The sequence below is a fragment of the Lycium barbarum genome, chromosome 2 (assembly GCF_019175385.1).
Source record: "Lycium barbarum isolate Lr01 chromosome 2, ASM1917538v2, whole genome shotgun sequence".
Classification (NCBI taxonomy): Eukaryota; Viridiplantae; Streptophyta; class Magnoliopsida; order Solanales; family Solanaceae; genus Lycium; species Lycium barbarum.
In genome coordinates, this window is record NC_083338.1 from 127,749,488 (window position 1) to 127,774,972 (window position 25,485).

Below are 25,485 nucleotides of genomic sequence, written 5' to 3' on the forward strand. Positions count from 1 at the left end.
GAGATTTAAAATTTAAATAATTTTGTCATTTTTTTATAACAATAATAAATAAATTAGATTTTATGCATATATTTTGCCTGTAACAACCAACTTATTTAAGTGTCAAATGCCGTTATAGGTGTATAACAACCATTTTCTATAACAGCCAAAAGAATTCAAACCCAATGATGCTGTTATAGAGAGATTTGACTGTACATGTCATGCATTTATTAGTTTAATATAAATACCAGCGGTTAGGTTTTTATTTAGACTAATTTTTTTTAAATCTTTTCAAAGTGTAATTTGGGTGTCCAATTACAAGAAAAGACAAATCAAAGTTCATAACATTTTTTTTTTGGTAAATTCATACAAATATTATTAATTAAACAAAGATATAATTTTAAAATATTCATCATGAACGATTTTAATTATGATTTTTATTTCTATTAAACAAATTATGAAGATTACTTTTGAAGTATTATTATAAATTTTTGTCAAGTACTTTAATTAAAAATTTATCTTTAAAGCTGATTTTACCTCCAAAAAGCTTGAGCAAATAGGTAATCCTTGTAAAGAATTTGATTTTGAAGATGATACTAAATTTTATGTCTGGGTGTGGGGAAAAGAAGAGAAATAGGTAAATTTGATGTGGATAATATCGAAAGAGGGAAAAGTAGCACAATGTAATTTGTGCTAATCAATGATGAAATTTCCAATTATTTTGTAATATTGGTACTAGGTTTCCATTTTCTTTGTTATTGATAACTCTATGTGTTACAGTACTTTTTATTTTTTTGATATCGTTCATAGATATTAGTATTGAAGGAAAACTTCGAAAATTTTCAGTTTTGTCGGTGTTTTTGTACCAATCAAGACGTCAATAGAGATTGATTTCATTTTCAAAAAAAAAAAAAAAAATGCAACATAAAAGTCATTTTCACACCTTTCTTTATCGGACAACTCTCTTTATTGCCGTAACATGTTCTCGTGCGATGACTTCTAAATATGTATCCACTAGTCAATTTACATAACTAGAAAGACCAAATTTGACTCGACAAGTGATCATGTCTGTCTTCATTACGTAAGGACAAGCAAGAATGAACTAGTAAAGAACAAATCAAGCCACAAAAGTAATCCAAGAAAACAAAATATGTTATAATCAGCATTATACTTGGGACAAAGTTCGAATAAGAAAGCATGATGCAACCATATTTTCTACGACTATGACCGTGCATATTGGATGCTTTCTCCTCGACTCTAATACTACGTGGGAAAAGTGACAAGATATGCCACAGATGAGAAATTTTACACTCTGACAAACCACTAACCCAAACTTATTGATTTTTTTTAACAACTATATTAATCAAGACTCGAATGTTATCTCTCTTTAGCTTTGATACTACGTGAGAAACAGACCAGATGAGAGAATTATTTTTTGAATGATGAAACTCAATAAAATGGAGATCTATCCCTGAGAGGCTGTTTATAAGACAGACAGATTAGCAAAATTCGGACTAAATTATTAAGCAAACATTGAGATCATTTGTGCAACTCGCTCAATTTCTTCCTAGAAAAGATTTTTGGGTATTTTTTGACTTTGGCCCCTCAAGAACTCATGTTAAGGAAAAATGCATCATTATGGACGAAATTCCACTTATAGGTGCATAAAGGTATTACCATGCAATCAAGTCTATCAAATACATCGAAAGTTCCATCTCTGGTCGCAGCTCCTTTGATATGAAATAGTTAAATGTTTTCTACTCTTACCGTAATATTAATTCTAGTTTTAACATACAGAACTTCAAATATAGGAATATGAGACGCTTGCAAACTCCGTGGTTGTCCAAAAACGTTTAAAGATAATGGTTTAACAAGAAGTATAAACTAAATATTAAATGAATGCTTCCCTTTTAGAATAATGTAGTGAAACGAATTAGATACGAGCCGCTAACACTCAGTAGGATCACAGTGGTTAACTTCCTAAGGTAAAAACTTACCCACATCGAGTGTTTACATCAAACCAATATATGCATGCCATTTGTTTGGATATAGAGTTCTTTTACTTAATCATGATTAATTAACATGTACTTTTCATGACATCTCTTTCTCGACTACTCATACTCTTTGTTACAAAAACCGTATGTCAAACATACATAGGATTACAACTAATAGCTTTCTATACAGCGGCTGACCTATGCTCCTAAAATAGTCCCTGTTTCTTAAGTTTGGAAGTCTCTCCTCTCTCTATCTCTCTCTCTCTCTCTCTCACACACACACAAAAGAAGAAAGAAAGAATAATTTAGGCACTATAGCATTTTTGGATGACTTTTTCAGCTTATGTCAGGAACATCAAGAAGAATATCCATCCATGCCTGAACTTACAGCCTCTACGATTAGAATGTGATGTTTAGCGCCTGGTCATTTAGCAACTTCAACTGGAAAACTTCCCTTTCTGTGAATCCTCCCTGAAACAGAAAATTGATTTGACAGTTAAAATGTGCAGCAACTGAGTTCTGGTCCACTAACTCCATAAAGGGCTGGTGGGTGGGGGTAGAGCTGCTAGTGCCAATGTTGATGAACCAAAGGTGTCTGTTTATGGTATGGAATAGGAAGAGCAAGAACGGAACCACTATCGTCTGTCCTATCATCCGCGATGAGCTTCTGGGACCAAGCACTAAGCACTCTTGATTTTCTTGTTCAATTGATCTTTAAGAGGATTGGCAAATGTCACTGTGCCTAACACATCTAATTGAAGTGGAATGAAGATAATGCGCTTTATTCTTTCATGTGTAGCCAAATGACAATGTCAAGAATTTCACTGAGGGACTACTTACTTTAAGCAAATAAATATAACACAGTAGCTTAAATTCTTCAATCAGCGTCACCCAGTCCATCACTACCATCACCTCTCTTGGATATAGGGGTAAAATTCGATTTAGGATTTTTCCTTTGAGAAGCAATTTCAGCATTTTTACGCAAGACTGCTCCAGGAGATGGGTAAGGGCGCTGCTGAAAGAGAGGACCCTGAAATTTGAAGAATTGGTAAGATATCATTTTATGTTAAAGATATACAAGGAATAAAAGCATATATATATATATATAAAGCAGGAAATTGGATATGAGTTAGCCACTAATGTCTGCAACAGAAGGATGGAACCTTATAACCACAGCCAAGACTATTGGTCGCACCACATACAATGGTAATAAGATAAAACCGAATCAAGGTTACTGCAAATTGCAATGTCATGGGTCGACTTTACTTTCAAACAGAATTTTCCACATGATTTTGATTTTAGCCAATGGCACTCAAAGATACCAATAAAATGTTATTAATTGACAACTGATAGCATGCTTCCCCACACATCAACTATGTGACCTTATCCACTACTTCTTATGAACACAGATGAAGGAAGTTCTCAAGAAATTGCAAAATAGGACAGATAAAACAGCGAGAAATTCTATTAACTCCATCCGTCCCAATTTATGTGAAGGTGTTTGATTGGGCATGGAATTTAAGAGAAAAAGAAAGACATTTGAAACTTGTGGTCTAAAACAAGCCTAAGAAATTTATGTGGCTATAAATCATTTAATTAAGGGTAAAATTAAAATTAAATTTATACTAAACATAAAAAGATGTCATTCTTTTTTAGACTGACTAAAAGGAAAGAGTGTCGCATAAATTGGGATAAAGGGAGTATCTTTTTTCTGCAATCCTTTTTCTTTGTTGGATTATATGCTGCAAAACACCGAGATGAATTTACAAAGCAAAATATCATCCCTCATCAGAAGTTTTGGAGTCTTTTTAACACCTGTCTGGCCCAATATGGGCACAAAATTAGACAGACGTGCTAGTGCATGTCAAGCAGTCCAAATGCTTAAAGAAAAAAAGCAAAGATATGTCAACTGTGAGCCCATAATAGGCATACAGCTAGCACATGAGTGCTTCAGAGAAGTTCCATGTTAGATGGTTGTGCATGATTTGAAGTTTTTGGGTTCGAGATTCTAATCCTTTTAAGTTATTGGGTTCTAAATTAATAATTTGCACATATTCAATGGATTTCTTAAGACAAATACAGGGTTTGGACTAAAGCTATTGGGTTCGGCCGAACCGGTACCCGTATTTTAGCTCCGACCCTGGTTGTGTTGTTCAAGGAACTCCCCGCTTTACCCCTACCAGGGGAGCTGGCGAACAATATCTCTATTATGGACAAGCATCGCTCTGCTATTGAATTTTTTTGAATCAGCTTTAAAGAGTGCATATCAAGTGTGGTTTTTAGAAATTGATCTTTCTTTGGCTCTTTTGCATTGAAGTAAAGAACCTTGTGCCCTGCAGATCTCATGATTTACTTCTGACTCTAACCTCTTGTAGTTTTGAGTTTTTAGGAGTTCTTATGTCGGCAATATTTCAGTATTCGGTGAAATGGAAAAGAAGCTTAAGCAGGTTCGTTATTTCAGATTTAGGAGTGTTTCTATTAAATTATTTTGTCAGAGTGGTTCTATTTATTATTTTCTTCCCAGCTAATGTAACAAGAAATACGGCAAACCAAAATCAACTTGGAATGAACAGAACCTACCTATTATTTAAAGAGCAAGAAAGCAGTAGAATGAGTTCAGTAAAGCATCTACTCCCATCACCAAAATACTTGACCATTTTAACCAGTAGGGAGTTTAAGAGTGGAATGCTTGAACAGATTGTTGTATGACGTCTATTAGAGAGGTGTTAAGATATGAATAAGTAGAGAAGTTACTCAAGGAAACGTCACATTGAATTTGAAGAAGGTTTTCCAATGACGTTAGTGTCCGAGGAAACTTGTGCATACATCGACTAATGAGTCGGACTACCTGATATAAACAAGAAAAGGTGCAGGGTAGACACGCCTACTAAGGTTGGAGCAAATGGGCTTAGTGGTGTCACTGTCGAGCTAAGTTGCTCGGACTCTTCACTTTCGGTGCCGCACCCGTGTCGACACGACGTGGGTGTCGGATCCGTACCGGATATGGTCAACTGATTTTGGGTACTTTGACCAAAATCGACGGAGAAATTCAGGACAGATACAATGATTTCTGTAATCAAAACAAAAGCTAAGTTTTCCTTGTATATAGAAATTTCTATGTCAGTCCTCAGTCCTCATTGTATCTCCTGAAATTCTTCTCTTAATCAAAATTTTCTCCTCATAATACCTTGTAAGTTTTCCACATAATGTCTCATAATTTAGACATATAACTCTATTTTTCAATATTGAATTATTTTTAGTCGAATCCCTGCACCCATGCCTGGATCCATACCCCTGGAATCTTAGAATTCAGATCATGAAGGATCCGACCTCTAGATCCGCACCCCTATCGGACAGCCGCACCCAAGTCCAAGCAACTTAGCTGTCGAGCCTGGGATCTCAAGGTTGTTATTCGTATGGCTCAATCCCTTAACCATCACATTATTGATAATATCACACATGATATGAAATATTAAGAGTTAGTTTGAGTGGAAAATTTTGACCTTAACAGAAGATTCCAAATTTATTTCAAAATTCAAGATTCCAAATTATAGGTTTGCTTGAGGCATACTTAAGCCATGAAGCTAAGAGCAGCAGTTTAGGCACTTCGCACAGTTTAGGCACTTCGCACCGTTTAGGCGGCGCTGTAATGTGACCAAACCATTGTGGCATGTGTCTCAACAGCTATCTCTACTGAAGAAAGCAAAACTAAACAATAGCCATTGTTGGCCAAGTAATAACATATGGAAAAATACGTTATAATTGAATAGATTAATGAGTAGAAATAGAAAATTAAAATTCACCATAAGAGAATTAGTCACTAAATATGAATGGGGAGCTTAAAATGCATGTTTAAAATCCAAAACAATGATTTTTTAACTCAATTGATATGATTTTAATAATTTATATATTTCATTTTACTGTAGTTTTTGAATTCTTTTACCGTAAATTATTTTCCTTCCAAAACATATATATCTTAAATTGTTCTTCGTTTCTCCTTTCTTTACTACGATCTGCGCTTTAATTGGGAGTTGGGCTTAAAGCACTAGCAGAATTTGGCGTTCTTTATGCTTTTGTCCTTACAATGTGGCAAGACATATCCCTTACCATAGTGAACAGACACATGGGCACATGACTCATGAATCAATTATGGTAGAATTAGTTGTGATTAAAGAATCCCAGTACATATGGTATTGTAATGATATTCTTCTGTTTGCAGGCTACAATCTTGCAGGTTCTTCTTTTTCCCTTTTTAACTTTCTCTGTTTTGCAGGCTACCATTTCTTGTGATGAAATAAAAATGTTTGTCTTAAAAATGGACATAATATATACTCCTCCGTCCCATATTAGTTGTCCACATTACTAAAAGTATCCGTCCCAAAGTACTTGTCAATTTACAAAACCAAGATAGAATTAATTAAATTTTTCCTATTTTGTCCTTAACATTAATTGATTTTTAACATAATTGATTAGAGTGCAATTTATTGGAGAGAGATAAGGGTAATGTAGTTAAAATACACTTCTATTTATGATTTCTTAAGAGGCGTGCAAAGGGGAAAAGTGGACAAGTAATATGGGACGGAGGGAGTAGAGTTAAGCCTTATTAATTAACTTGACATGCAGCACTCAACATACCGTTGCGGTGGTATCTGCTGCCCGTGGTTGCACTCCTTTGAGACCTACAACCCTACAGAGTCAGCAATAAAAGATCTGATCAGTTAATAACTTCAGAATTTCTAAAATCTCCAAAATGTGCAACCATGTAAGGGGAACACAAGCAGCAGAGTGCACGAAGCACTACTGCCTTGGAATACGTACCAACCACCCCTAGGAGCATCTGAATAAGAGCTTGGATCCATGGGATCCAATTCATCATCTTCATCATATGTGCGTTTCCGTTTGTCTTTTTTGTTACTTTTACTCATTGGTGGTTTGAAACTGGACCTGCAGCCCGAATGATCAGATAATCGACTTAGAAAATTAAATAGATTCTCCTTTCCTTTTGCCTTGATCTATATGCATGAACAGAATTCTCAATTAGTTTCAGGTAATGCAGTTAACAGTTTCCCCTTAAGCTAGTCCTAATGGTAGTTAATTATTACTACACCTAACATGACGTAATTGTTCTGACATCTACTTCTGTCATCATCTATAATATCATCATCATTGACCTGACAAACTGCTTACCTCAAGTGCTAATAAAACAAGTATGAGAATTCATCATGATAAACAAGCAACACAGCTAGTTAGCTTTTTCAAGAAACATTACCTCCGCTGTCATCTATATCTACTGTACGCCAATATAAGTTCCAAAATAGTAACAAGGAAAAATGAGATAAAAACATTTATTAATTTAATGTTTAGAAGGATAAAGCTTTTGGTTCGTTCACTAACTGGCATGATGATGCACCACTACTAAGTGCAAAACTAACATACAAAGATTCCATGCGACAAAAATAAAGGATCATTATCATAGACAAAAAGGACTAATGAAACATCAAAGACCTGAATTGCTAGTGGGATGCACACATATCAGGAGGACTACGTCAGAAACTAGTGAAACACCAACTGTGCAGAATCAGGAAATGATGCTTAACTTTTATCCTCTGGCTTAGTTCCTATCAGTTTCTCTCAAACATCCAAGTTGGAAAAAGATAAGTATATAAAAAGAAGAAAATAAGATCTTGTAAGAAAGTCAAAGTTCCCTATAAAGTATCTTGTTTTACATGGCTACTAGCTAGAGGAAAAGCACTCACACTGGACAATCTGTGTAAGAGAGGTCATAATCTATGTTCCAGTTGTTCCAGTTGTTTTCTATGCGGTGAGGAACCTGAGACAATTAATCATCTGTTCTTGCACTGTAAACTGACTGAACAACTATGGAGGATGTTCCTCAATTATAGGGGGATTCTCTGGGCCATGCCAAGTAAGATAGTTGATGTGCTAGCATGCTGGAACAGAGAAGGCAGTAATGCAATTCAGGAAATGAGATGGAAGATTATTCCAGCTTGCATTTGGTGGACAATTTGGGAAGAGAGAAACCAAAGATGTTTTGAAGACAAAGCCAACCATTTCCAGAAGATTAAAATGAAGTGTTTAGGGCTGTTCTACTTTTGGTGTAAAGGAATAGGTTTAGAAGATAATGAATCAATCTCTGATGTATTAGAATCCTTGTGAGATGACACAGGATCAGATGCTTACCCTTTTGTAATCTGTAATTAGGGGGACCACACAGTTTTGTGTAGTCTCTATATATATAAATATACAAATATGTTACCTTCTCAAAAAAAAAAAAAAAAAAAAAAAAGAAAAGAGAGAGAAATTTGAATTATGTGACCTCAATTAAGGACAAGAGACTATACTTTCTGAATCCATATCAGACATAATATTCTTCCAGTTCAATTCCCAGAAAAATTAGCTGGCTCTTTTCTTTCCCCTTTAATTATCTTCAGGAACATACCTCCCTCAACACCACCAACCAGCCCCTTCCCAGGGGATGTTGGGAAAGAAAAAGGGATAAAGGAGAGGCTTAATAACTGTAAACAGCACCAAGAAGCCCATGGGTTTTCTTTAACCAGAACTAAAGTTTAGCAGCACAGCTGTTTAGAATTATAGACTTGAACTGTGAACAGGCAGCATACCTCTGAGTCTGAAACTTTTTCTCAGGGTCTTCTGTGGCACCTGCATCGCCAGAAGTTGGCTGTTGTCTCTCCACATATGCTGACAGATACTGGCTTTGAGGAAGCTTGAGAACTCTGCATCCAGAACAATATCAAGACTCAGTCAAATGATGCATCCTAGATAATTACGATCCTTGAATTTGAGCAAACCACTACTTCAAATGCTTAGCTATTAACCAGAGAATACTTGTATTTATTTATTTAAGGTCTACCAAAGGCCCCCTGAAATGTGGCCTAATTCTGTTTCTTGAGCCAAGATTGTGTAGATATTTTTGTTTCTGGATGACAGTGAAACTAAAGATCTTTGCCTGCTCTAATATCATGTTAAATTTGATTGAACAACCTCCTCTATAAGCTTAAGTGGTTTGAGAGACAATACTTCTATTCATTTGTTTAAGGTATATGACAAATTTGAAGATTCAAATGATGCAAACTTAATGGTTTACATTGAGTTACTTGGACCCTTCTAAAGCCCTGCCGCATCTGCGTCGATCCGACACAATTTGGGTGTTGGTATGTGATCCACACCGAATTTGGTCAACTTATATTGGGTGCTTTGACTACATCTATAACCAAGAAGTATAGATTGGTTGGGTATTTGGCTTATTTTTTGGTTTTAGGTGGCGAGGGAGGAAGCGGAGTAGATGAAAGCGGGTTAAACTACAAAGAGGAATTTAACCTGGCACAAAAAAGAGGAGGAGGTGTATATTAGCGTACTTCTGAAGGTGACGCTTTGGTAAAATTTAAAGTGATGGTTGAATTATTTGCGACTCCTTATTAAATTTGAGAAAGGCTAAAATTTTACAAAAAAGAAGAATGCAAATGCAGGATTTTGAGATATGCCACCTTACCGGGGCCATGTCCCTTCTTTAGGAAAAAAACGCTTTACTATATATGTGTGTGTATGTGTATATATATATATAACACTTTACTATTACACGAGATATCTTATTAATAAAATATTAGGTATTAGGTGTTTATAAAGTTTTAGTTCAATACTTTGATTAATCGAAATATATACTTATAGATGTTGTAATATACATCTATTGCTTGTATCGCAACACCCATATCCGCACTCAGATCCATACTGAATCCTAAATTTTACGTGATGAAGAATTCGACCTCTAGACCCGCACCCGTGTCGGGTACCAACACCCGCGTCTGAGCAACATCATTTCACGGACACTATGATCCGAGGGTTTTACATGCTATTTTAAAATCTATAGTACCACTACTAACAAAGGAGTAATATCAGAACATAGTTATTTGATATGAATCAGCTTTTTGATTCGGAGTTCGCTGTATATCTTAAACAAAACAAAAGAGAAACTTGAAATTTAAACAAGCAGAGGCTCTGGAATTCCTTTAAACTTTATAAACTAGTTTCTCAAACTTACTCATTTTCTTCTCAAAGGGTCAAACTAAACAAGGGAAGGACTTTCGAAGGAAAAGCTGAAAAGAAGCATTTTTTATGAATTGAGTAGGTTTCAAAAATGGCATCAAACAAATGTGGAAATTAGAAAAGATTACAAGGAAAGGTTAATTCAATACTAAATACAAAGAGATTAAGCTATAACAAGGGAGCTGACAAAATCCAAAATATGACAAGAATTCTTTAGAAGGGTAGATTGGACAAGCTAGCAGATTAAGTAAACATCTAGCCTTTAAGGAGTGGTTTGGAGTTGAGATTCCATCAAAAACATCTGCAATTTTTATGACCATATGCACCAAAATATACTTGCATGAACCATAATCCGCATTTTCTTGATGGCTTTACCAACTTTTCATGAACCCCAGCTTTCATATGCATCTTTTATGCTGAATGGCATGACTCAACTTAGTCAAAATCGAGAAAAATATGTTTCAAAGATCTGTTGCTATTGAATTGTGAAGGAATAATTTTTTCTATTGTGAAGGAATAAACGATTAATATTTTTGAGATTTTCCGACACGTATAAGCCTGACGAGCTGAATACCTTTTTCGCCAAAGCTGAAAAGAACGTATTTGAAAATACACTTATTCCTCGTTTATTCTGCAAGGGTTTTCAAAGGGATTTACAACGTCTGGGGCCACTCCACCCATTGATTTAATGCCTGAAAAAATTGCTCAGACTATTTCACATGGTATCAGAGCCAAACTTTGGTAAGCCCATGTGCACAACCGTCTTCTCTCTACCTACTTTGTTGTTCTATGCTTTATCACAACTCAGCCCACCGAGCCATGAACTTTATTGATGTCCTTAGCATATTAAGCCGATTCTCTCTTCTCTCTCAGCTCGAGGCCCACTATTTATCCTGATGAGTTTGATCTCTCTTTACATCAGGTCCACTCTTTAGTAATTAAAAATGACGAACATAGAAGTCTGCAATCCATGTGTAAACTCAATAACTGAGTTACACGTATAGAAGGGTGCTAGAAAACACACTTGTCTGTCATTGATTGAGTAATGTCTTGTTCCACCCCACCATTCCATAAGGTTTTAATTGGATACTCAAATTATTTCATCTGCATCAGTTGGTGTTACATGTGTAAGGAGGCGAGCGAGGACGTGGATCATCTTTTTATACATTGCGGGCTAACCATGAGATTATGGTGGGATATGTTTAGGTGGTATGACAGTCCTTGGGCAATGCCAAAAACTGTGAGATTTGATGTTCAGTTGGAAGAATGGGAGGACGAAAAGACAAAGGGCTTGGAACGTGGTTTCGCTTGCGTTAATGTGGGTAGTTTGGAGAGAGAGAAATAGGAGAGCTTTTGAAGGAGTAGAGTCGAGATTCTCTCAGTTGAGGAGTAGTCTCCAATCCCTTATTTTCTTTTGGTGTTAACAGAAAGTTCCCTGTTGTATAGATGATTGGGTGGCGTTTCTAGAGAATCATATTTTGTAGATGGTATACCCCTTGTACACGACTAAATTCAAACAACCCTTCTAAGTCAATTGCATGTGTGGTAGATGTTGGACTGCACATATAGACAGTGCATTTAATTAACAATAAAGTAGGAAAAAAATGAAAGCCCTAAAAGTTGCAGCACAAGTTTAAGTTCCGTTGGAATCTTACTCTAGCAAAGGTACTCATGTGCAAGCATTTTACGAAAACTAAGACAAGACAAATAAACACAAAAATATCAAAAAGAGAAATGTATGCAATGACAACATACCGAGTGCAATGTTTGCAATAACCCCATGACTGTACAAGGCCCACACCCCACCCACCACATTCAATGCATCTCTGGATTGTGGAAGCTTGGTCAACCCAAGTTACATTAGTTGCATTGCTGGCAACTGCTCTATCATGGTGATGAATGGCAACCTGCTGTGGTTTAGAAGGATGTTCCCATTGTGATACATTCGTCTGTGAGTTATAGTAATACTTTTGACCTGCAAACACAGTTTGTAAAATAGAAAAACATAGGTTCAATATGATATGAAAATGTGAGGAACTCATACAACAGAATTTGCACTTGGGGATTGCTTTGATGGTTAGGTACCAATAACAATCAAAAATTGTGACTAGCTAGGTATAGGGTTCTGTTTGTTCATTTGTCTAGCAGTAAAGGAACACAAAATGTACTACTAGTTACACCCTCACCAATTAAATAGGAGAATGAAAAAGAGGCATGTCAAACATATGATGCACAGGGATCCCCATAGTCGTAAATTCGTGCCTAGTTGGGAGATGACACAATGGAGATGCCCCATTACGATAAAGGAGAAATGTAACAGGACCTCTGGATTTAGTAGTCGGAAAATCAGCACATTTATTCCAAGTGTTACTGCACCTTCCTTTATTTTGTATTCTAAAACAAAGCTTTTATCTTGATGTATCAGGATATAATCACAGCGATGAGAAAAATACTTTTTAAGGAAAAAAAAAATGAAAGAAAGAAGAAGAAGAATATCAACATAATGGACAGTAGATCATGAAAGGTTGAGAGACCAACTTATCAAATTGCAGTTTTCATTTGTGTTTCGTGCTCTGAGCAACATTGTACTTCACATCCAAGTGCATAAGGTTTATCACAACTTTAGTCCCTAGATTTAGAAGTTGAAGCACTTCAGGACCTTTTGGTTTTATGAGACATATACAAATGTGAAAGGTTGTATATTCTCCAACTGAAGAGGAATTTTTTTTTTGATGAGGTAAAATTTAAAAGAGGAATTTCTGTTTCTAGCACGGAGAACAGATTGCTCCCAAAGAGATCTATTTTGCACTTATAGAAGATACAAGTACTAAAATAGTTTACTTAACAAGCAGTCCATATGGAATGTAATCATTTTACTCTTAACGACCTCGTGTAGCACAAGTAGAGTGTAGACAAAGAAGGATCATTTAAGCTGAAGTTGTGGAGCATCTACAGAAAATAAAGGCTTATATGTTGTGTTGCTCGGACTCTTAAAAATACCACCGGTTGTGTGTAGCATCCTCCAAAAGCATTCAACGTTCCATTTGGAGGATCAGACACAGGTACGGCAACATTTTTGGAAGGTGCGAGCAACATAGCTTATATGTACATGTATAAAAAGGTTGTGATTGGTCAAAAATCACCCAGCTATATCTCCAAGTCCTTCCATTTACGTCAACGATCTTTGGACTTACAAATATCATTCTCTGTACCAATATGACACTTATGTTGAGTAACTAATAGTTTCATTTGCCGTAACCTACAAACAAATGACCACTTGGATCTTGGCTTGGGTATGGTCAGTCGGGAGAAGTTAAGGATTGTTGCTCCTGGCTTGGGCCCATTCTTGTATAGTTCTTCACTTGAGTTGCAGACTGGCCAGCAATCAGTGCCTCATTTCTTAGTAGCAATAAATGACAATCATCTCTCTTTCTTCAGATCCTTCGATATTGTCAACTTTTTCACATCCATTGTGCACTTACGGTCTTTCCAAATGTAAAAAATAAAGGTAGATCAGGAACATGACCCTAGCATGTATTTGTAAACCTGAATCACCTTTTTTCTTTCTTTATTATTTTCTTTTTCTTCTTACATTTGAAAGGTCCAACACTTATCAATGAAGAAATATAACTGCAGTCTCCCCTCTTTACTTTCTTTGGCAATGATAACGTCGTCTCCTCTTTTTACTTTTTAACTTCTTGAAAAGGCTATTTCCATTACAATAAGTAATAAAGAATGAAACGAGCCTCACAAAGCAATTATCCAGAAAAGGGGGAAGCAAAAATCTTTTAAGAAATAGCAACATCCAAGATTCATTAGAAAAGAATCATCCTACAATGAAGAAACTAAATTGAATGTAAGAAAAAAAACTATTTTAACTCAATTTTTACTATGAGATAAATTCTGAGTGTTCTAATCGTATCTTTCTCTATCCATAGTTACATGTAGCAACTCAACAACTAACAAAGTTATGACAAATAGCATACCGGTTGATTCATCAAGAACTTCCCGCCAATATTCAGGAAGTCCCGAGCACACCCTGGCAACTAATGCAGGAGCCTCAATAGGTCTTTCCCATTGACTTTTCCCAGAACCTTCATTATAATAATATAAAGCACCACTTGTAGGGTCCCTGGCTTCAATCTACATTCTCAAATTACAGAAAAGTATCAATACTCAAAACATCAGTGTTTCTAAAAGTGAAAACCGCAAAAAAGCTACAACATCTATGGTAATTGAAGCGAAAAGCAAGAAGTAAAGTTCGTGCTTCTTTGAAGTGAAGTGCACAATTTATGGAAAATTAAAACATACAAAACACATGAGTTGAGTACTACAATAATCAAATTGATTTTGTAACTTATTTCAGCATCTGCGGAAAAGAGGAATTGCTTTAAGTAATAGGTGCTATATGTGTGAAGAAGAACTAGAAACAGTCAGCATAAACTCATTCACTGCAAGGTGGGGCAAGACAATGCTGGGAGCTCTTTTTAAATATGTATGGTATCAAATGGGTAATGACTCCCGATATTATGAGCTTATTGGAGACATGGCATTATCAAAAATGGCAAAAAGTAAACTGGCAATGTGGAGAACAATTCCTCTTTGCATTTCATGGAAAATTTGGCTGGAAAGGAATGAGGTCTGCTTTCAAGGGCAAAGGCAGCATATAAACACCTTCAGTTGTCTAAGTCTTTCAAGGACCAAACAAGAAAGAGGAAAGAACTAGAGAGTACAAATGCTCTAATTGCCAAAATACCAATAACTAAAAAGTAAATAAATAAGTAAAGAAATAAAAAGAGAAATTAGACTGAAGCTCCTAACAGAATCATAAACTAATATTCCATAATTATATTCAGGTATAGCTGTCTGACAAAAAAAACAATAAATCAAGAACTTCAAAAGGAATGCTTAAACAAGTATATTAAGCCATAACTCACCCATCCCACAGGCAAATTGGCATCTGGTGTCTTTGATAACTGTGCCTTTGAGCTCTGAAATGTGCAGATTTAGTTCAGAAAGAGTTGTTAGAAACATTTCAGTTTCAAGAGACTAAAAGTATGAGGAGGATAATTGGATAATGAGAAATGAGATTTTGAAGACAGAGGTTACTTAGCATTGACAACAAGAATCCCATAAGAACCAAAAGAAAAAAAAAATCCATTTATCACAAAGATCAGAAGACAAAGGAAGCCTAATTCAAGATTCTAGTAAGCCAGGACCATCTGAAGTATGTCAAAATTTAAACAGGGACTAGGAAGATAATCGGAGAAGATAACCGGCTTACATTGCTTGATATGGCATGGTTCTCTACTTTTGAATCATCTTTCAGAATACCTCGAGCCTTCAACTTCTGCTTGAGGTACTCAGGCAACTCTTTACCAACAGAATTATGTTCGGAACCCCCATTATGGTCTGTACCATGTTGATTTGTTCTGTGACCAGTGATTGTACTTGTCTCTGAACATGAAAAAGCAAAAACAAATAACTCAAAGAATCTAATATAAAACTTCAAACAAGAAGATAAAATGCATTGCCCACAGAACAGGAAGCCATTCTTACTGGAGATCGGGGCATCGGGATTTGAAGCACTGTAATAAGCACCTCCACCTGGCACACCATACCCATTTCCAATTTCCACATTACCTGGCAAAGGAAAAACTTAACCATTTCTCATCCTGTTGTAATAACACGAAAATTTGAAGCAAGATCGAACTAACTCAAGAGAGGATAACTGAAGAGGATTGTCCATCTTTAACTGTTTAACACCTCTAGTTACACTTCCAAATTTCATTATATGATTCTATAACATAATATTTTGTGAAGATGAAAAGAAGCAACCTCTCTCTCCTGTACGTGAAATTCTGCCTCAAAATTGGTGATATTTGAGCATAATTTCCAAAATTAATCGGTCATTTGATGTCTTTTTATGTCTATAATAAGAACTCTTTTTTGATAAAAGTAATGTCTATACTAAGAACTGTATGGTGGTTTAAATTCCGTGCTATTACTCATGTAGGAGCAGCTCCCACGAAAGAAAACTGTTTTACAGAGCCATGCCAAATTGAAAGCCCTGTCTATTTTGGTGGCATAATATGACAATACTCTAGTCTTTATTTACTTAGATCTGGACTCCACTTTGTATAGATTTTAGTCCTGCTCTACATTTGTTCAATTTAGGGAAGAGATGGAGTGAGCAAAATCTATGTCTACCTTTGATCCTACCGTCTTTTCAGAGTCAATTCCACAACAATATAATTTCACCATATACAACATAGTAGGGTCAACTATATAGGTTGGAAAGACTTCAGCGCAATTATTTATGGGACACAGCAGAAGATGTTAGGAAACATCATCTTGTGAATTGGAGGGTTGTCACATCTCCAAAGGAATGGGGTGGTCTCGGAGTTAAGGATCTCAAGGTGTTCAATAGAGCGTTGTTGGGGAAGTGGGTATGGAGATTTTGGTGGAGGAAAGTGCTTTTTGGAGGGGGGTCGTAGCGGAAAAATATGGGCAAATGGAGGAGGAGTGGAGGACTAGAAACATTATAACTCTGTTCGGGTGTGGGTTGTGGAGAAGTATTATGAAGGGGTGGGACGACTTTTGTGGACATATTTCCTTTAAGGTTGAAGATGGGAGTAGGATTAGTTTTTGGGCTCATAAGTGGTGTGGGGTGTACGAGTTGAAGGGAAGCCTTCCCAAATATTTACCGTGTCTCCTGCCAGAGAGAGAAGACAGTGCAACATATCTGCAGATCTCACGAGGGGGTTATCCACTGGGACTTAAGATTCAGAAGGAACCTTCAGGATTGGGAGATGGGAGAATTTCACAATTTGGTTGAGCTTTTGTATGGGCTAGAAACTCCTAACTTATCGCATGTATGGTGGTGGAGGGAGAGTGGTGATGGTTTATTCACTGTTAGCTCTTATCATAAGAAGCTAGTAGTGAGAGATGAATGTACTTTCCCCCACCACTCTATTTGGATCCCTAGAGCTCCGAGGAAGGTGTGTTTCTTTGTATGGTTGGCGGCAAGGGGTGCAATATCAACAGCGGAAAATTTGAGAAAGAGGAGGATCACTTATGTTAGTTGGTGTTTTATGTGTAAGAGTGGAGGAGAGAATGCTGACCATCTTTTATTGCATTGTAAGGTGGCTAATCGGTTATGGAGAGTGGCCCTAAATTTGTTTCGAATGCAATGGGTGATGCCGGGCACAATGAAGGAGGCTTTGCGAAGTTGGAAGCATAGGAGGGGGAAGAGAAGCCCAAGGGCATGGAGTGCTGCCCCCTTAGCAATTATGTGGGTCATATGGAAAGAGAGAAATAGGAGAGCTTCTTTTTTTTTTTTTTTTCTGAAAAAGGTAACAGTTACTCTATATATCCACAGGTATACTACATCAAAACATGTAGTCCCCCTTCAAAAGTGTTACATCTTACATATTGTCCTCCTATATTCCACTAGATTACAACCAATCTAAAGCTGTAAAACTATCTTCTGTTTGACCTAACACCTCCTGTTTGCACCAAAAGTAATAAAGAGCTATACAATTCATCTTAAGGTTCTGAATGCTGCTCTGCTTGTCTTCAAAACATCTCTGATTTCTCTCCTTCCACACCGTCCACCAGCTACTTGCAGGGACAATCCTCCATCTCTCCTCATTCTTTGCTGCATTGCCATCCTTGTTCCAGCTCCTCATCAGAAATAGGAGAGCTTTTGAAAGGGTGGAACAAGAGTTTGTAAAGTTGCAACATAGTGTTTTGTGCCTAGCTTCTTTTTGGTGTATTTATGAGGTCCCCATTTGTATAGAGGATTGGATCTCTTTTGTTGAGAACCGTATTTTGTGGTAGGTTCTCTTCTTTCGGTATACAGCTTGTCGGCTTGTATACGGGATTCCCATTTCTTAATAAAATTATTTACCTTATCAAGAAAAAAAGAGTTGTTCAATTCCCAAATTTTGCCAAACAAGAAATAAGATCTATTTCATACGACTACAGCTTAACTCATTGGACGAGGGGTTTCAACGTTTTTCTCTAATGCATGTCAATGATGTCTGCTGTCATGATTAGTTGAGTTGCTTTAGTAGTTTATCTGAGTTCTTTGCAACTCAGAGCTAGGGTTCTCTTTAGGATTTAGGATATAGATTAATACTCTACTTTATCTTATAAAATGAAGTTATAAATTGATACTGTTAACATGCTGATTTACCAGTAGTGGAATTACATTTTTGTCTAAACAACAACCAGATTTTACTTTAGTCCAGATTAGCGTGCTCACTCTAAGCTGATATCCTGTGAATGCTTTCACTATGTCATAAACATTGTCCCAATATGTTAGGTAGAATGTAAAGTTTCTTCATGTTCAATGTTCATCATATAAACGGTAAACCTGAATAGACATTTTTCTATAAGACATGTATTATCATTAAAAATAACCCTAGCAGATCACTAGATCTGCAAATAAGAGGTGAAGAGGTAAAGCAGTCCAATCAACAATTTCACCTTTTAGTACCGTCCTTAATTTTTATTACTTTATCAACAAAAAAGAAAAGGGTGAAATCATTTACACCCCCCAACTATGCTTTCGTAATCAAACTCCTCCCTCAACTTTAAATAACAGACATTCTGCCCCCTTTATCCTAATAGACTTTTTAAATGCCTATTTTACCCTTACATTATCAACTTTTGTCTTCTTTTTTTACTTCTTTAAAATCATGATATTTTCCTTCTTCTTTTTTAATTTATGTAACAAATTTCTTATAAAAATAAATATTATCTCGTAGGCGAATGAAAAAGTGAGAAATACTAATTGAGTATATAAGTTAATGATGTACTATAATAAATAAATTAGCAGAATAAACAAAAAATTAATTTAATAAAAAAATCAAAACTTTAATATTTATTTATACAAGTGAAAAATAACATGTCATAATAACTTTATAAATATGTTTCTATGCAGGTAATGCAAAAACAATTAAAAATTGGGGCAAGTTTTAAAAATTTATCTATTTATACTGTAAATGAATTTTAATATATTTAAGAAATATTCCATTTGTGACAACTAAAACTTGTGTATTTATATAAACAGTAGAGAATAAGAGAGAAGTGAAACTACAATAGACACACATGCATGTACATACATATATACATACTTAATGCATATAATATTGAAAGAACAATCATAAAAAATAGCATTAGATTTTGTCACAAATTCATAGAAGTATTATTCTACTTATAATTAATGAACTTAAATAAGAATCTATAAATACCAAGATTAAAAAAATAAAGATTATATATAATATAAAAATGTATTACATAATAGAGGATTAAAAAAAAAGGGTGAAATAGTCATTGCATAGGATAAAGGAGGAGAATGTCTATTGTTCAAAGTTGAGGGGGGAGTTTGATTTTTAAAGCAAAGTTGAGGGGTGAAAATGATTTTCACCCAAAAAGAAAAAGGTAATGTCCTTAATTTTTCTTTGACTGGTCAAGGATATGTGTATCGGTTAGCAGCATCAAGTGAGCGCGGGAGAAATGTACAATTGGCAACCTTAAACGTTGTGTAATGTGCTAAAAAAAAGTAACATCTTGAATTTAATGATATTACAATTTTAATCCTAATCCTATGATATTTAATTGTGACTACATTATCATCTAATCCATGCCTTCCCAATGAATTTTTTTGGGAAGAGTGACCACACACTTACTACGAAAAAACACAAATCAAACTTATTAATGACGATGGTGTCCGAGCCATAGCGCGTACATCGACTATTGCACTGGATACCTATTATCTCCCACCAGCACAGATATCGCGTCTACAAAGGCTTGAATAGATAGGAAGAGATCACCTAGAGTTTATTTTGCCTCCGGTGGGATTTGAATCTATGAACTCATAGTTCTCCACCCACTTCGTTGACCGCTAGGTCACACCCTTGGGTGCTGAACGTATATACATACAGAAGCTGAAAGACCGGGCCTAATGCTATAGTCTAGTAGGATTTAGATTTTTTTCCCACCAATTTGCAAGCAATTTTCAGTGTGATAGGTCATACATTAAGATCTACAATGTGTTTGTTCCTAATTCAACTATATGCCAATCAAACAGAAATATGTGCATGAATACCATCATGTTATCAAGTCCAAGAGACACCGATTAATAGGCGTCAAACACAATACACATGATATTCATCCAATGTGATACAATTTTTTAACCAAAATCTTGATACTTCTAACATATTAGAACGCAAGTAAACATATATCTATGTTTGTGAGGGAAAAGGTAGGGCTTTTCTCAATGCACTGCTAGAAAGTTTCAAAGGGCCATTGGTAACATGCACATTTCAATTGTTTCATGTCCTGGAAAATATTAGAAGTGGAAAAGAAAAGGTTTTGAATACATTATTGCATGTTTTGATTTGTGACACCATTACAAGGATATCAACTGTTCCATATAAATTGAGGTAAGATACCAACCTTGCTCAGGCTGTGTCGCCTTGCCACGCTTTAAGGCCATTTCCACACGATGATCTGCCGTCATTTGGAGTAAATGCTCCTATAAATTGCGGTTAGCAGATAGATTCAGCAAGGCCAGCTAGAAAATGTGCTACCATAAGAGATATCACAAGAAAGGTAACAAAGAATCAAAGAGACTCAAAACACCTTTAAAGCATTTGGGTCATGACGACCAGAGAAAATATCTGAATTATCCTTAGATCCACTTGCATCCCTTGCTTCTCTGGATTTCAGAAGTGAAATTGTCGTAAAACATCCATTCCTCTTGTATAGTTCAGTTTAATAAAGTTAACAATAAGAGCCAAATAAAACAAACCTTTGACTTTGTATTACTTTCTGTGCAGCAATTTCCTGTGCAGGCAAGCAAATAAATTAGACCAATGAGTGAAGAAAGAATAGATCACCTAAAGGGTACAACTGACCTGTTCATGCAAAACAGCATTCTGAGTTGCACTCTCAAGATCATTAGCACTTTGTGGCTGCAGCTTAAATCCATTAACAGATTCCAAATTGGACGGTAATGTATTGAGTATAGCCTCAGAAGACTCGTGTTCAAAGGTACGAAAAGTTTCAGAGCTAGGTTGAATAGAAGGGACAACAGGGAAAAGAGTTCCATCGCCATTGCCAGCATGGTAACAAGAATTAGCAATTTGCTGAAAGGACTGGGGCAAATGGCCAGCAGGATTCAAAGTTGGCACAAGTGGCGAAGATTTTGACGTAGAAAGAACCCCAGGTGGAAGTGGCTGTTCAGTATAGTCATCCATAAGCTTCAAATATCAAACCTAAGTATCCAATAACTCCCAAGTTTCAGAACTTTGAAGGGTCAAATATTAACACGATACCAGAGCAGACCAAGAATCAGTCCACCTGCGTGTGCAAGCTGACCGGTGAGATAAGGACCCATAGTTGGCCATAACCAAAGTCTTCAATAAACAGAAAAAGGAAGAAATAGATAAACTGAGGTGTGTCTTTAGCAATGGTTGAACTAATCCAATTTAGGGTTCCATTTTTTCAAAAGATGGAGAATATTCTCACTGAATGCCTTTCTGTCAACCCATATTCTTTCCTTTACCCAAGTGGGGAAAATTTGAGAAACCTGTTCTCAATTCTACAAATCACTAGAAGACATGGTGTCAACTGTTCATAGTATAGACTTTCATCCTGTACTCTGAAAACAGCAAATGAAATGGAATCACTGTTCTCTCATTGATTTACCATTTGAACTCAAGTAAGCACCTCCGCGTCATTTATCCAAGATAGAATGGATTATTGTTACTCATACAACAAGCAGAAAAGATTTGATCTACAACAGCAGTGAACAGTTGGGAAGGTGTAAAGAATGTGATAAAATCTGCAAATAGTGAGCCTTTCCTAAATGCAAATATCAGTATGCCTGTCTTCTACCTGTTAATTGAAAAAACTTTCATGCCAATACTCCATTGTCTTTAACTGAATCTAGCAGTTTGAAACTAGGTTGCCATTCTAAGGAAGTATCTATATCTTGAAAACGGTATAAATTCAAAAGATGGTACTAAATCCTAAGAAGAATGTCATTAAATCGATCTTCCATCCTCTTTCGTCTGCTCGAATTCCTACCTCTTCAAAGCTCAAGCCCTCCTCCTTTCTATTTCTCAAAATCTTCCAAACACCCTTACTTACGTTATTTGGAAGTAATATTCACGGTATTTACGGAAATAATATTCACGGTATTTACAGCGGAATAATAATGTAGCACCGTGATAAGGATAATCAACAAGAATAAAAAGGAGCGATAATGACACCAAGATTTTTACGTGGAAACCCAAAAGGGAAAAAACCACGGGCCGAGAGGAGCAACTGATATCACTATAGCAAGGATTTTACACTTTGTAGGTTTGAGTAAAATGCTCCAAAAGACCACTACACACTCAAAAGAAATAACCCTCTTTTAAGATTTTCCCACCTCCCAACAATATAGCTCACACTCTTCTTTTACCTCACAGACTATTTCTCTATCTGTGAATGCCTCACTCTTCTTTCTCTCTTTGTTGGTGTGATTACAAATGGAATTCTCCATTTATAGGAGACCAAACTTGGCCTCCAAGCACAAAAGCTCCAAGTAAGAATTCCAACCAATTAAAATTGGCACATGGGAATAACAACCAAATGGAATGGACTTCATCAGATCCTAGTTTACAACATAGAAAATGGATTCCTTCACTTAACTCATACATGATTAAATCACTAATACAGCACACCAGTCCAGTAAAGACATGGGGCATTAGGGGAAGTCTTGCATAGAAAAGCAATGTGATCAAGCTCTCATCTAACACCTACATGAACCCCATCAATGCGGCCCAATTCATAGAGGCAATATGTCTCAGAGGAATTTTATCGAACACCTATCGTGCATATAGAACACAGCAACAACAGTAGCGTTATAGATGAATGTATTAGGCAGTGTTTTGAGGCACATGGTAATTGCCAATTCGTGGTGCAAAGATAAATTTTTTGGCGTATTTCTCAAATATGAGACATAAACACTATGGTTCGCCAAATTATGATGAAGTCTAATAAATAATCTAGTTCTAACTTTAGGAGGTGTGTAAAATTACAGCTTAAAAAACAAATTGAACTCTTATAATTGGATGAATAGAAAACAATATTGTGGAAATCTCACCTCAAAGGACTAGAACTTACTTTGATTGCTGATTTGAGCTTTGCTTTTTTGGTGCTATATTTGATGTGTTGGTTGAAGAAGTCCCCGGACTCCAGCCCTGTAAAAGGAAACTTTTTTTTTCTGTTTACCAATTTTGGCGAGAAAAGGATAAAAATGGTCCCTTAACTATGATAGTAGGTTTAAAATAGTCCCTTAACTATGCACTTAACGGTTTTAGTCCTTTAAATTTGTTACAAGTTAATAAAAATGGTCCCTTAACTATGAGAGTAGGTTCAAAATAGTCCCTTAACTATGCACTTAACGGTTTTGGTCCTTTAAATTTGCCATAAGTTGACAAAATGGTCCCTTAACTATGAGGGTTGGTTAAAAATAGTCTCTTAAGTATGCACTTAACGGTTTGATAATGTCAGAAAATGATGTCTCGAAACACAAAGACCGACGGACTCTATCGATTAAAACTGAGGGAATCCATCGACTAAATAAAATACACTAGACTTTAGAAATAAATTAGAAATAGCAGAAACTAAAAAAGTTGTCACTACCAAAAATAAGCGAAAAAAATGATGGACGGAAACCGATGGATAAAATCGAGGGACACTATTTTTTTTTTTAATTTTTATTGTTTTTTACGAAAACCAACGGAAGTCCATCGGTTATTTTTGAGGAAAAATGCGCAGAAGTCCATCCTATAACCGACTAACGTCCGTCGGTTTTGTCCCGAGTTATTTGACCGATCTAGAGTTCTCACTAATTTTTCCCTTTTTTTCATAGTTCTCGTCAAATCTAACAAACAGAGTTCGATGAATATTTTGTCGAGACTAAAACTGTCAACTTATGGCAAACTTAAAGGACCAAAACCGTTAAGTGCATAGTTAAGGGACTATTTTGAACCTACTCTCATAGTTAAGGGACCGTTTTTGTTAACTTGTAACAAACTTAAAGGACTAAAACCGTTAAGTGCATAGTTAAGGGACTATTTTGAACCTACTATCATAGTTAAGGGACCATTTTTGTCCTTTTCTCCAATTTTGGCATATGCTTTTTTAATATTTTAAGTTATTAATTATTGTAATTTATATTAGTGTAGACAATTTTTAAATATGTAAATTTTTTTTAAAAAAAAATAAAGATTTATTTTTAAATATGTAAAGAACTTTTCTTGAACCGAGGTCTATCAGAAACAGTCTCTACCTCTCAAGGCAGACCTCTCAGAACCCACTTTATGAGAATATACTGAGGCCCCGTTTGTCCATAGATACAAAAAAAAAAAAATCATTTTTTTTTGGAATTTTGGAGTTGGAATTGTGTTTGGCCATAGTTTTTGAAATTGTAGTTTTTGGTGAAATATAGTTGTAAAAAGTGAAAAAATTTAAAAAATAAGTTTTTTGAGTTTTTGGTATTCCGGAATACAACTTCAAGTTGTGTTCGGAATTCTCATGGCCAAACGCTGATTTCGAAAAAAAGTGAAAAAAAAAAATCAGAATAAAGTGAATAACTCTTATGGCCAAACGGGGGCTGAGTATGTTGTTGTTGTTGGTTAAGGTTAAAAAAGTTGACTTTCAAAACTCGAATTGTGTTACATAAATTAAGACAGAGGAAGTAATGTTTTATCGCAATAATAAGATTGCTAACCATTTGTCAAAAAAGGGGAATTTCAACATTATTAAAGGATAATAGGGATAATATATTCTTTTTATAATTTTAGTATTAGAATTATTTTGTTAGCATCTCGATTGTTCGATTGTTATATGCTACTTTGTACAGGTAACGTAACATTTTCAGTCGAGCCTTAGGCAAACCAAAAGAAAAGTAGTACTCTCATCGTAACAATTTCAGTGTCTTAGTAGGCGTTTGGTGGTGCGATATTTTGATTCCACATTTGCATTTGTTTATGCAATTTGCATAAAAATTCAACTTCAACTTCATATCATGGTTTCAAATTCTAAATTCTCCAAAAATTAAAGGTATGATATGGAATTCCAAATCATGATTTCAATTTTTTTTAAATATAAAACTTAACCCATAAGTTTATATTTTATATAAAAAGATCCATAAATTGTAGATATATTTACCAACCATTTATATCAAATATTCAAAAAGGTCTGCAAGTTGATTGTATATATATAACAAATTTACTCTTACCAAGCATTTGTTATTGTCTATTGTTCCTTTACTTTTTAGTTATTTCTTTATCCGGACTGCTTTTGTTTGCCTTTCTTTGAGCCGAGGGTCTATCGGAAACAACCTCTCTACCTCCCAAGATAG

The 25,485-nt window shown here is 35.6% G+C and overlaps 1 protein-coding gene across 5 annotated transcripts; it reads right to left on the reverse strand.

Moving 5' to 3' along the window:
- Nucleotides 1-1,988: 1,988 nt before the first annotated feature.
- On the reverse strand, nt 1,989-23,370 carry LOC132627156 (uncharacterized). 5 transcript variants are annotated; one of them, XM_060342318.1, is made up of 15 exons: nt 23,241-23,370; nt 20,984-21,428; nt 20,878-20,912; nt 20,709-20,784; nt 20,523-20,601; nt 15,615-15,698; nt 15,340-15,512; nt 14,993-15,046; nt 14,042-14,198; nt 11,811-12,030; nt 8,615-8,728; nt 6,792-6,917; nt 6,609-6,660; nt 2,814-3,003; nt 1,989-2,444 (listed from the first exon to the last, which is right to left on the reverse strand). In XM_060342318.1, exons 2-14 carry the CDS (start codon nt 21,323-21,325, stop codon nt 2,851-2,853), a joined length of 1,665 nt encoding a protein of 554 aa, XP_060198301.1. In that variant the 5' UTR covers nt 21,326-21,428; nt 23,241-23,370; the 3' UTR covers nt 1,989-2,444; nt 2,814-2,850. The 5 variants fall into 5 exon arrangements, with proteins under 5 accessions (XP_060198301.1, XP_060198303.1, XP_060198302.1 ...); XM_060342320.1 differs by having other exon boundaries at nt 1,989-2,724; XM_060342319.1 differs by having other exon boundaries at nt 23,221-23,370.
- Between the last annotated feature and the right edge of the window lie 2,115 nt (nt 23,371-25,485).

Coding starts and splice junctions, on each gene's coding strand:
- LOC132627156 (XM_060342318.1), bottom strand. CDS start 21,325: ATGGATGACTATACTGAACAGCCACTTCCACCTGGGGTTCTTTCTACG. Junction 15,513..15,614: donor TCCCGATGCCCCGATCTCCA/GTAAGAATGGCT, acceptor TTTCATGTTCAG/AGACAAGTACAATCACTGGT. Junction 14,199..14,992: donor CCAATTTGCCTGTGGGATGG/GTGAGTTATGGC, acceptor TTGAGAATGTAG/ATTGAAGCCAGGGACCCTAC.